This window comes from Mercurialis annua, linkage group LG6 (genome assembly GCF_937616625.2).
Source record: "Mercurialis annua linkage group LG6, ddMerAnnu1.2, whole genome shotgun sequence".
Taxonomy (NCBI): Eukaryota; Viridiplantae; Streptophyta; class Magnoliopsida; order Malpighiales; family Euphorbiaceae; genus Mercurialis; species Mercurialis annua.
Window position 1 is genome coordinate 17,210,610 of NC_065575.1, and position 12,043 is coordinate 17,222,652.

General features: G+C 39.6%; 1 protein-coding gene across 1 annotated transcript; it reads left to right on the top strand.

The window, feature by feature from the left end:
• The first annotated feature begins 9,395 nt into the window (after positions 1–9,395).
• Positions 9,396–11,285, top strand: LOC126686382 (uncharacterized). The gene is made up of 2 exons (XM_050380419.1): positions 9,396–10,603; positions 10,682–11,285. Exons 1-2 carry the CDS (start codon positions 10,091–10,093, stop codon positions 11,174–11,176), a joined length of 1,008 nt encoding a protein of 335 aa, XP_050236376.1. The 5' UTR covers positions 9,396–10,090; the 3' UTR covers positions 11,177–11,285.
• Positions 11,286–12,043: the final 758 nt, after the last annotated feature.

Consider the following 12,043-nt stretch of genomic DNA (forward strand, 5'->3'; position numbering starts at 1 on the left):
TAGAAACAAACGAATGGGTTGCACCCGCATCAAATGGCACCAAAGCACCAGTAAAAGAAATCGGAATGGTACCTTGCACCACAGCGTTTGATGCACGCTCATCCTGAGGAGTAAGTGCAAACACTCTGGCCTGACCCTGCGGCTGCTGCTGCGAACTCTGCCTAGTACCATAACCGTTGTATTCTCTACCACCGTTACCACGGCCACCAAAACCTCTACCACCAGAACCACGGCCCCGCTGGCCACCAAAAGATGCTGCAGGTTGAGAGTACCCTACAGACTGTGTAAACGCAGATCTCTGCTGCTGATAAGATGACTGCGCCACACTGGAGTTAGACATCTGCTGCCCAGATGTCGGACACTCTCCAGGCTGGCCACAAGAGAAACAACCTCCAGGAGCTAACTGGCACTGACCATAGTGCCTGCGTCTGCAATTCTGGCAGAATGGAATGTTCGATCCACCACTGTACCCGCGTCCTGAACCACGGTTACTCCCAATGCTACTAGAACTGTACGAAGCACTCCTAGTACTATGTCTCCCCTTTGTTGTGCGTATGGCGACTCCCCCTATTGGCCTGAGAAGAGCCATTGTAGTAGTTTCCACTACCATGCTGCGCTGGGGCCTGTTGCCCCCCACTAGGAAGATCACTCTTTCCCTTCTGATTCTTAAAAGGGTCAGAGCACTATCCACTACCCGAGAAAACTCCATGTCTGTCCCTATCAGCAAAGGGAGAAATTCCGAGCCTAAACCCCTAACATAGCGGTCGTTCACTCGCCCTCGATCACCCTGTAGATCTGTAGCAAACCGCCCCAAACGGACAAACTCTGTAGTGTAGTCTGTCACTGATCTATCCTCTTTCTTCAGGTTTAGCAGCTTTTCTCTGAAATTCTCAATAACAGAGAAGGGTAGATAATAACCTGTGAACCTGTTCACAAAATCAGCCCAAGACAATGTAGCCATCTCTGGCCTGATGTTATCGCGAAACCAGTCCTTAATTGGACTCTTCAGCGACATCTCCACAAGCATCACTGATTGGCGATCAGTAGCTTGAATTCTCTGACTATTGTACTCAAACTCTTCCAAAAAGTCAAGAGCATCCCCGGTACCATCAAAAGAAGTCGGATTCAACTTCGTGTAGGTCATCACCATCTCTCTGTCTGTCGGAATGTGACCGACACTAGCAAGTCCACCCATTCCAGCTACAACACCAGCCTGAGGTTGCTTTTGCTGCGCCCACTGACCCAGTACAGTACACTGATTTTGCAGAAGAGCCTGGTTGTTCTGCATTTTGACAATGCCAGAAAAGAAAGTAGTGAAGTCGAACGCCTGCATATTCGGTGCCTGTTGCACCCCTGGTGCCTGCTGCACATTTGGTGCCTGCTGCACATTCGGTGCCTGAATACCTGCTGCACCACGTACTCTATCTCCACCTTTACCATCACCAGCTCCACCTCTACCAGCACCAGCTCCTCTGCCTCTACCTCTACCTCTACCTCTACCAGCACCTCTACCTCTACCACGTCCAGCATTGGCCGGAACTGGTGGTACGTTCTGATCGACTTCCATGGAAATCGCATCATCAGCCACAGCTTCTTGCTCTGCCGCAGCACGAGTACGAACAACGTTGTCCATATCCTAAAGATTGAATAACAACAATTTAAATAACACATAATTCATACCCAAGTATGAAACAAAACAAGTAACAGTTAGGACTTCCCGAGAAATCAACAGCATTAAAATGTTCACCCAAGTGAAATAGCATTAACAATTAACAACATCAAATCAACATATAATGACTGACTCGACGCAATCCTATTGGTGTAGGCAGAATATTTTAAAAATAAAAAATGACATTTTTAAAGACATGACAGAAACCTATATCCGCACTAGTTCCTAAGACATAACCTAACTTAACAGAGTAAACACATAGCAAGCAAATGGCCTTGGTTTGAAACCAAAGCTTTGATACCAAGTTTGTCACGACCCATATTTATGAATCGCGACCGGCGCTAGGGTATGGGTAATGTAGTACCAAAACCCGCAGCTAGCCTTTCAATTAATAATCAAACACGTAAACCTGCAAAAAACCAATGCTCGGGGGCAACCGAGACTTCAGCCTAAATCTAGCAGTTATAATATTCAACAATTAAAGTAACATACTTTCCAATAATAGTATTAATTCGGCTTAACATAAATAATTCTTAATAATAATATAACATGCCCAAGCAATAATAATCCAGTCGGACCAATCTGACAATAACATAAATAAAATAAGGATATCTAGTCAACTACTGCGGTCTAAGAATAAAATAGTTGATAGTTCTAATAAAATAAATGGAACCTCCGAAGAAAAGTAAAAGCGGAGATCACCAGACTCTCTCTGATCATAACCCTGGGAAACATTCGGAAAACAACGGGGTCAGATATACTGAGATGAGTTTATACCACTATCTACATTTATTAAGTGGAAAATCTTTAAAACCGTTTAAAACATTTAATAACGATATTACGAATAATAGTTGGAACGCTAATCCACAATTCTAAATAAATAACATAAACCAATAGGTCTGGTCCCGAGAGCTGAGTTACACCGAGTTACCACTGACCACACTTATACCAGAGTCCCGAGAGCTGAGCTACACCGAGTTACTCTACTTGGTCCCGAGAGCTATGCTCACAACAAGTTACCCCATTACCATAATTACCTTACCCATATCATTACCGGTGCGCACGCAATCCTAATGATGCCCATTAGGTAGCATGTTCCAACTAGAAGCCATAATATAAAAATAGTTCGAAATATACGTACAATATATATACTTATTATTAAAATAACAATTTACTTAATAAAGCGGTAAATATTAAGTACAAAATTGTAATTTAGCCAACTTTTGACAAAACGACATTTGAAGGCAAATATAATTACCCGAGTAATTATATTAACTTAATTTATAAATAATTATCGTTAACAACATATTAATTATAAATCGAAACGAAATCCAACTCATTAGGTATAGTTAAACTTAAGGGATTTATTTAATTTAAACAAAACAAATACATGACTATTATGGCCATTTGACCATCTTCTCAATTCAAACAAATCAACCAACCCGCCAACCTTGAACTATTCATTTCACCATTTTTAAGTTTCTGAAGCTAAGTTCATTCATCAATTTGTTAAATTTCTAAACACAAACCTCACACAAACTGATATCGTGAATCATGAACCACAATAACCCTTAATCCTAACAAAACCCATAATAAAATACACATAGCAATCACACACTGTTAATAATTAACAAAACGCAACCAAGAAACGTCAAGCAATGAAGGATCCCAATCGATGGAATCAATCTATAACCGAGAGTTCGAACATCAACAAATAGCATCCTAAGAGACCCTTAATCATGAATATAATCATAACGAAGCCAAAGGGAATGGAAACATTAGGCAGAAACTTTCCATTGCCAGAACAGAATTATAATAACTCAAAATGGTAAACCGTACGGCGAATGAAACGAAATCGATAGCGTACCGTTTGGCGTAAATGATATAGGTAAACGTAGAGAATTGAGTCCACAACGTTTGAGATCGAACGGAATCAATTTCGATCTAGAAACGAACAAGAACGATCAAAAATACGGAATTGCCGCTTTGAACATAAACTGAATTCAAATGAATTAAGAAGCTTACTGGATCAGCAACTTTGAGAGATGATTTCAGCAGCGTTTCTTAGCGAAAATGAATGTTAAAGGTGGCTAGGGTTTGCTTGTAGTGTGGAGAATAGATTAGGTTTAAAAGTTACGTATTTAAGTGATTCTAAAATAGAGAAAATGATGTCCAAAAAGCCCATCCCCGCTGCGAGACCAGCAAAAAAAACCTCTTGTTCTCGTTCGAGAACTACGTTCTCGAACGAGAACAAGGAAAAATTCTCTTGTTCTCGTTCGAGAACTAAGTTCTCGAACGAGAACAATGCTTTTCAACACAGGTCTCGTTCGAGACCAGTGTTGAATCAAACGGGAATTGGCTTAAGGCCAATTCCCTTGGGCCCAAGTGATGGTTCGGTTTATTTGGGCCCAAATATAACTAACCCAACCTCAAACCAACACGAAACGAACTACCAAATCTTAATTTAACATCGAAGCACCACAGGAAGTTCGTCGGAAATTATTAAAAATTATACGGGATATTACAGTGAGCTAGGCCAAATAAAGGGCAGACGTCCCGAGCTGTTGATACATCTCAGCCGAAGATGCCTAATGTTTTGAAGGTATTCGATAAAGGTGTTACTTCGGAGGCGGTGCTCCAACCTACCGAGAAGAAAAGAAAGCGGGGGAAAACCATGGGTAAGAGGCCCTTCGATATAGGTGCTGACCATTTGTCGGCCGAGATTGATGCCTTTCAAGATTTACAAACGTTACGAAACAAATCCAACAGTTTCCCCTTTTTAGCGATTTAAGCCAAACGTTTGGTTTTCTTTCGTAATGTTTGTAAACATTTGGCTTAAATCGCTAAAAAGGGGAAACGTTTGGATTTGTTTCGTAACATTTGCAAACATTTGGCATAAATCGCTAAAAATGTGAAATATTTCGATTTGTTTCGTAACGTTTGTAAACGTTTGGGTTAAATCGCTAAAAAGGTGAAACGTTTCGATTTGTTTCATAACGTTTGTAAATGTTTGGGTTAAATTGCTAAGAAGGTGAAACGTTTGGATTTGTTTCGTAACGTTTGTAAATGTTTGGCTTAAATCGCTAAAAAGGTGAAACGTTTGGATTTGTTTCGTAACGTTTGTAAACGTTTGGCTTAAATCGCTAAAAAGGAGAAACGTTTGGATTTATTTTGTAACATTTTTAAACGTTTGGCTGAAATCTCTAAAAAGGCAAAACGTTTGGTTTGTTTCGTAACATTTGTAAACGTTTGGCTTGAATCGCTAAAAAGGTGAAACATTTGGATTTGTTTCATAACGTTTGTCAACGTTTGGCTTAAATAGCTAAAAAGGGGAAACGTTTGAATTTGTTTCCTATCTTTTGTAAACGTTTGGCTTAAATTGCTAAAAAAGGTGCAACGTTTGGATTTGTTTCGTAGCGTTTGAAAACGTTTGGCTTCACTCGCTAAAAAGGTAAAACGTTTGGATTTGTTTCGTAGCGTTTGTAAACGTTTGGCTTAAATTGGTAAAAAGTTGAAACGTTTGGATTTGTTTCGTAAGGTTTGTAAATGTTTGGCTTAAATTGCTAAGAATGTAAAATGCTTGGATTTGTTTCGTAGCGTTTGTAAATGTTGGGCTTAAATTGATAAAAACGTGAAACGCTTGGATTTGTTTTGAACATTTTTAAACGTTACGCTTAAATTGCTAAAAAGGTGAAACGCTTGCTTTTGTTTCGTAACGTTGTACACGTTGGGCTTAAATTGCTAAATATATGAAACGTTTGGATTTGTTTCGTAACGTTTGTAAACTCTTGGCATAAATCGCTAAAATGGGGAAACGTTTGGATTTGTTTCGTAACGGCTTAAACGTTTGGCTTAAATCACTAAAATGGGGAAACGTTTGGTTTTGTTTCGTAACGTTTGTAAAAGTTCGTCCTAACTCACTAAAAAGGTTAAAACTGTGGATATATTTTGTAACATTTGTAAACGTTTTTCTTAATTTGCTAAAAAGGTGAAACGCTAGGATTTGTTTTGTAATGTTTGTAAACGTTTGATTTAAATTGCTAAAAAGGGGAAACACTTGAATTTGTTTCTTAATGTTTGTAAACGTTTGGTTTTCTTTCAAAACGTTTTGATTTGTTTCGTAACGTTTGTAAATGTTTGGCTTAAATCCTTAAAAAGGTGAAACGTTTGAATTTGTTTCGCAACGTTTATAAACGTTAGGCTTAAATTGCTAAAAAGGTGAAACTGTAATACCCCAAAATATTGAAGCATTTAATTGGACTACGTGTCCAGTCCTGTTTCGTCAGGGTTTATAGTATATGTGGTAAAAGTTTCGGGTCAATCGGAGTCCTTTTAAAATTTGGACGCGGATGCGTTTGGGCTAAATTGTAACTTTTGAAAAGTTTCAAGGGCTAAAGTGTAAATTAGCCAATTAAGCCTCGGGAATAGAAATTAGAAGATTATTGATGGAAATAATAATTTTGGGTTGGTATTATTTATTTGGATATAAATAATACATATGAGAACACTTATTCATTTGGATATAAATAATACTAGTATGTTTGCATTTGAGAAATGACTTGACATAGCTGGGAGCTGACGATGATTATGAAATTTATGTGGCTAGGCCACCAGCGAGTTGGACTCGCAATTGATAATTACGATTGGGTTTTTGATACGAGTGAGTACTCTGCTACGGTGTAGTCCGGAGTCCCCGTATCTAGTGGCTGGGCCACCAGCGAGTTGGACTCGCGATTGATATTTACGATTGGGTTGGATGATAATGATTATTCGAGAAATGTGTCGCATGCTAGGATATTAGTTTCGTACGGATCAAATACATGTTTATATGTTTTATATTATTGTTTTCTTGAGATGCGATGCTATATTCTTATGATAATACCATTAGTAAAATGCAGACTCGCTCAGTATTTCCCCAAATACTGACCCCTCACCATTGTTGTTTTCAGGTGATCGGAGTCGGATCAGATAGACCATCTCCTTTGTGTTGGAAGTCGTTTGACTTGCACAAAGCATGTTGTCCTTTAGAGCTGCAGTAGTCCGTAGGTGTCTATATGAGATTTTCGCTTATTTTCAAACGGTATTTGAAATATGAATTCTGATATAAGAAGCTGTGCATAACAGTAATGTTTAACCGTTTGATTTCGTCAACCAATTACCATATGTGGGATTGGTAGTGACTGTGACTAGAAGCAGGGCAGGGCTGGATATGGGATATCGCACTGTAAGACCCTAGCTATGACGAATCGTGTTTTAATGGTTTTCAGAAAGTAATATGAGATTTTGATATTTATTAATAAAATGTTTAAACGAGCTTTCTGAAAACGTTTTATATATAATAATATGTTTTTAATTGCGAAAAATTAATAACGGTTTTAGGCTTGCTACGGGATTCGGAGCTACCACTCCCATTCCCTATCGCCGGTCGCGGCTCAATAATTTGGGTCGTGACAGAAACGTTTGGATTTGTTTCGTAACGTTTGTAAACGTTAGGCTTAAACTGCAAAAAAGGTGAAATGCTTGGTTTTGTTTCGTAACATTTGTAAAGGTCTGTCTTAAATTGCTAAAAATGTGAAACGTTTGGATTTGTTTCTTAACGTTTAAAACGTTTGGTTTTGTTTCGTAATGTTTGTAAACGTTTGGCTTAAATCGCTAAAAAGGTGAAACATTTGGATTTGTTTCGTAACGTTTGTAAACGTTTGGCTTAAATCGCTAAAAAGGGGAAATGTTTCGATTTGTTTCGTAACGTTTGTAAACGTTTGGGTTAAATTGCTAAAAAGGTGAAATGTTTGGATTTGTTTCATAGCGTTTGAAAACGTTTGGATTTGTTTCGTAGCGTTTGTACACGTTTGGCTTAAATCTGTAAAAAGTTGAAACATTTGGATTTGTTTCGTGACGTTTGTGAATGTTTGGCTTAAATTGCTAAAAAGGTAAAATGCTTGGATTTGTTCCGTAGCGTTTGTAAATATTTGGCTTAATTTGATAAAATGGTGAAACGCTTGGATTTGTTTCATAACATTTTTAAACGTTTCGCTTAAATTGCTAAAAAGGTGAAACGCTTGGTTTTGTTTCGTAACGTTGTAAACATTTGGCTTAAATTGCGAAAAGGGTGAAACGTTTAGATTTGTTTCGTAACGTTTTAAACGTTTGGCTTAAATTGCCTAAATGTGGAAACGTTTGGATTTGTTTCGTAATGTTTGTAAACGTTTGTCTTAAATCGCTAAAAAGGTTAAATGTTTGGATTTGTTTTCTAACGTTTGTAAACATTTTGTTTAAATTACTAAAAAGGTAAAACACTTGGATTTTCTTTGTAACATTTTTATTTAAATTTCTAAGAAGATGAAACGCTTGGATTTGTTTCGTAATGTTTGTAATCGTTTGGTTTTCTTTAGTAACGTTTGGATTTGTTTTGTAACGTTTGTAAACATTGTGCTTAAATTGCTAAAAAGGTGAAACGTTTTGATTTGTTTCGTAACTGATGGAGTCTGTCTTCTGAACCGGTGAGTGAACCTGCAAAACAGGGTAGAAGCTAACCGGACGGTGGTTGTCTGATTAACTCTCCGATGCTAAAGTCAGTTTAGAGCTTTGAGCAGCGTTTTGAGTATATTAATGTAATTGTGATTCTAGGCATACCTCGTGCTCCTTTTATAGTAGTCGAATATACCTAGTAGAGTTGTATTAGGCAGGTGAATCCTACTTTGTAGGGATTCGGCCGTATCGTAGATATTCTCCTGATTTGTCGGGATCTACCTTAATCTGATAAGAGTCCTATTTAGGAACGTCTTCCTAAATAGTCTTATCTTCCTAAAGTAGAGCTTATCCTTCCATATGTAGTGTTTGTGTCCAAATAGGACAATATTTCCATACTTAGTCGTTTACCCGAATCCCGGACCTGACGCGCTCTTGGCGGATCATATGGGATTCGGTCTTTATTAGCGTGTTACCGAATCTTAGAGATTCGGTATCTCCTTCATATCTTTCGGTCTTCGGGGGGAGTCCGGTGTCACCTGAGAGTGGATCTCCTGTAACTCGGCTCCATTATACTTACAGTAGGATTCGGTATCCATCATTAGCCCCCCCGCAAGTGAGCTGAAGTAGTTTGGCATTTATGCCTTAGTGGATTTTAGCTCTTTTGGAGCTGAGTTCTTTTATATGGACGAGTCGTTTTGTATTCCAGGCGAGTCGTTTCATATGTTTGTGGGCGACGTTTCATCTTTAGTGAGATTCTGAGTTGCCACGTGTTGTCCGTCAGTAGAGGGTTATGATTGGATGAAGGACAAGTGTCTTCGTGCGCTATTAGTTGGTCCTTATTTGTAATTATGGGATCTCGTCTTTTCAGTTTCTTTGGTTTAGGCTATATAATTGTTCATTTTCTTCAATTTTCTTTCTTCTTTAACCTTTGCTTTCTCTGCAACTGCTTAAACTTTCGATTTCTTCAAGCTTTCTGTGGGTTTTCTTCTTCTGCTGTCAAGATTCCTCGTTTTCAAGTTGCTCCTTATCTTTCTTTTGATCCTGCGTATTTGCTTGCGAGGTATTTTACCTTTTCTCTAATTTAATTTCTTGGTAGTTTTTCAGTTTTCATTTTATTCCTTCTGTTCTTCTTGTTCTTCGTCTTGTTCTTATTCTTTTCCTTTCTTTTGATCTTTTAGAGTTTTAATTTCATCATCATTCCGTGTTTCCCCCCCCATTTTAAAATTTTTAAAATGTCAGAAGTAACTGAGGGGGCGAAGGGTGCTCGTGACGAGCTAGAATATACCCGGAGCTCCTTGTCAAGAGAGCAGATACTCGGTTATGCCGAGGAATTTAGCTTTCCCGAGTCGTATGTTATTCTGAGGCCGGCAAAATCGTATCGGGCGAATCATAGCACCGATTCGCCTTCCAAGATAGTAATTTTTCATGAACAGCTTTTAGCGGGTCTTAGGTTTCCCTTAGAGTCTTTAATCGTAGAGGTCTGTCATAATTTAGGTGTTCCTTTGGGTCAACTGCATCCGAACGCGATTCGCCTTCTTTGTTCTTTTATGGAATCGTGTAGGGTTCGGATGCAGGAGCCTTCGCTTGCTCTTTTTAATTATTTTTATGTTTTCTCCCGCCGAAAGGGTGAGGAATTTATTTTTGCTGGTGGTCGACCGAATCGATCTCTTTTTAGTCTTCCTTCTTCTTTGAAGGGTTGGACCCCTAAGTTTTTCTTGGTTCAGCACTCTTCTTTCTCCTCTTTTTCGCGGAGTTTTACTTCTAGTAAGGTTTCGCTTACTAATGTACCTGATTTGGATGATGGGGAGAAGGACTTCGCCCTGTCTTTGCTGTCGGATTGTCGTTTTGATAAGCCCAAGTACAGCGTTCTTTTAGAACAGTATTTGAGTCGCCGTGAAATACTTTTGGCGGGTCTTCCTTTAGAAGGTATTATTCTAATCTTTTGTTGTTATGTTTTTGTTTTGTAGGATGTCGACTTCTCTTGAACATTTGCTTGACAATTTTCATGTCGATATGACTGTAGATATGGGCGAGGTGACTAGCGGCGTTCCTAATCCCTCTACAATTGCCGTGCCGAATCCGACGCCTGATTCGGTGAATCCTGATCTTGATCCTGCTTCTGGCGATCAAGTTCCTGCTGCGACTTCCGAGTCGCCTCTGCTTCCTTCGAAGGAGTCAGGTCCTTCTCTGAAGGGGTTGCCTACCGCCGGCCAGAAGCGTCCTGCTGAGGACCAGGCTGGAGCTTCTACCAAGCGTCCCAAGAAGAAGAAATCTTCTGGGGTGTCTATTGAGGAGGCACCTCGGTTTGCTGCTTGGGCGGACGCGCAAAATCCGCCTCGTCTTTCAAATGTCGCCATTCTTCATGCTTGCATGGAGAATATTATGATAAAAGAGGACATTGAGTCCATTGATCGCGAACATGGCGATAATTTGGCTGAGTTCGCCTGTCTCGGCGGTTTTTCGGTATGCTTCTCTTTTTTATATTATGATTTGCTTCTCCTTTTTTCTTTTGTTTTTCTTATTTGTTGTTTTCTTTCGCAGGTGGTCCAGTCCATCGCTGTTTTGGAGCGCCGCCGAAGGGATGCGGTGGATCAATTGAAGAAGCTCCAGAGAGATTCCGAATCCTGGCTCTCCGAGAAACAAAAGATGGAGGAGGAGGCTGGCGAGGCGACTGGTCTGATCCAACAGCTGAGGTCCTCCGTATCTACCAAGACTCGGGAGATTTCCGCTTTAGAGGCTCGGATTCGAACTTTGTCCGAGGAAGTCGAGTCTCTACAGTCTTCTTCAGGTGCTCTCACTAAGGAGAGGGATGATCTGAAGAAAGAAGAGGAGCGTCTCCGCCGGCGATTGGGTGACTCTGGGAGCTTTTATTCCCAAGTCATGACTCAGTACCGGTTGGCGATCGGGGCAAAGCTGCGGGAGCAGAATCCAGGCGTCGATCTTTCTGGAGTCAATCAGTTGGATCCTGCTTCTTTGGCGAAGGAGGTGAAGGCGAAGCTTGATAAGCAGAAGCAAGATGCTCTGAAGAAGGCTTAGTTTTTATTTTCTTCTTTTTTGTATTTTTTGCTTTTGCCTTATTTTTGTATTGGATCGTAGGCGGATCCTTTGTAATTTTGCTCCTGTTAATATAATGATCTTTTGACCATTGCTTTTCTTTAGTTGTAGAGTTAATCTAAACTCGTTTGTTATTTTGAGAAGTTAATCTAAACTTCTGCTGGTGTAATTTATTTGTAGGTCCGAATGGATCCTTTTATTTATTTGACTCGGACGAGTCTAAATTATTTTTTAACTAAGATTCAAACGACTCTTGTTAAATTGTATGTATTAGGTCTCGAGCGAGCCTATAAGATTTGTTTCGCCAAATCGCCTTTTATTTCAAAAATGGAAATAAGTACAAGCCATGAATTTATTGATAATACTTTCTCAGGTGTTCTACATTCCAATATCTGGGTACCATGGACCCAGTTATTGTCTTTAGTCTATATGCGCCTTTGCCAGTAGCTTCTTCTATGATGAAGGGGCCTTCCCAATTAGCTTGCATTTTCTTTACTCCTGCGTTTCCTCTGCCAACTTCCGCGTTTCGTAAGACCAGATCGCCTCTTTGAAATTCTCTAAAATTCATTCTTTTGTTATGGTATTTTGCAGCTTGCCTTTTGTATGTAGCGGCTCGGGCTGCCGCTTCATCCCTTCTCTCCTCTAGTAGGTCTAGACATAGTCTTGTTCTAGCCTCATTGGTTTCTTCTTCTAGATAGTTTACTCTGATACTGGGTATACCAATTTCTACTGGAATTACTGCTTCAGTGCCGTAGGCGAGCCTGAAAGGTGTTTCGCCAGTTCCTTTTCTAGGAGTTGTTCTGTATGCCCATAGAACGCTGTATAATTCTTCTGCCCAGTTCTCCTTGT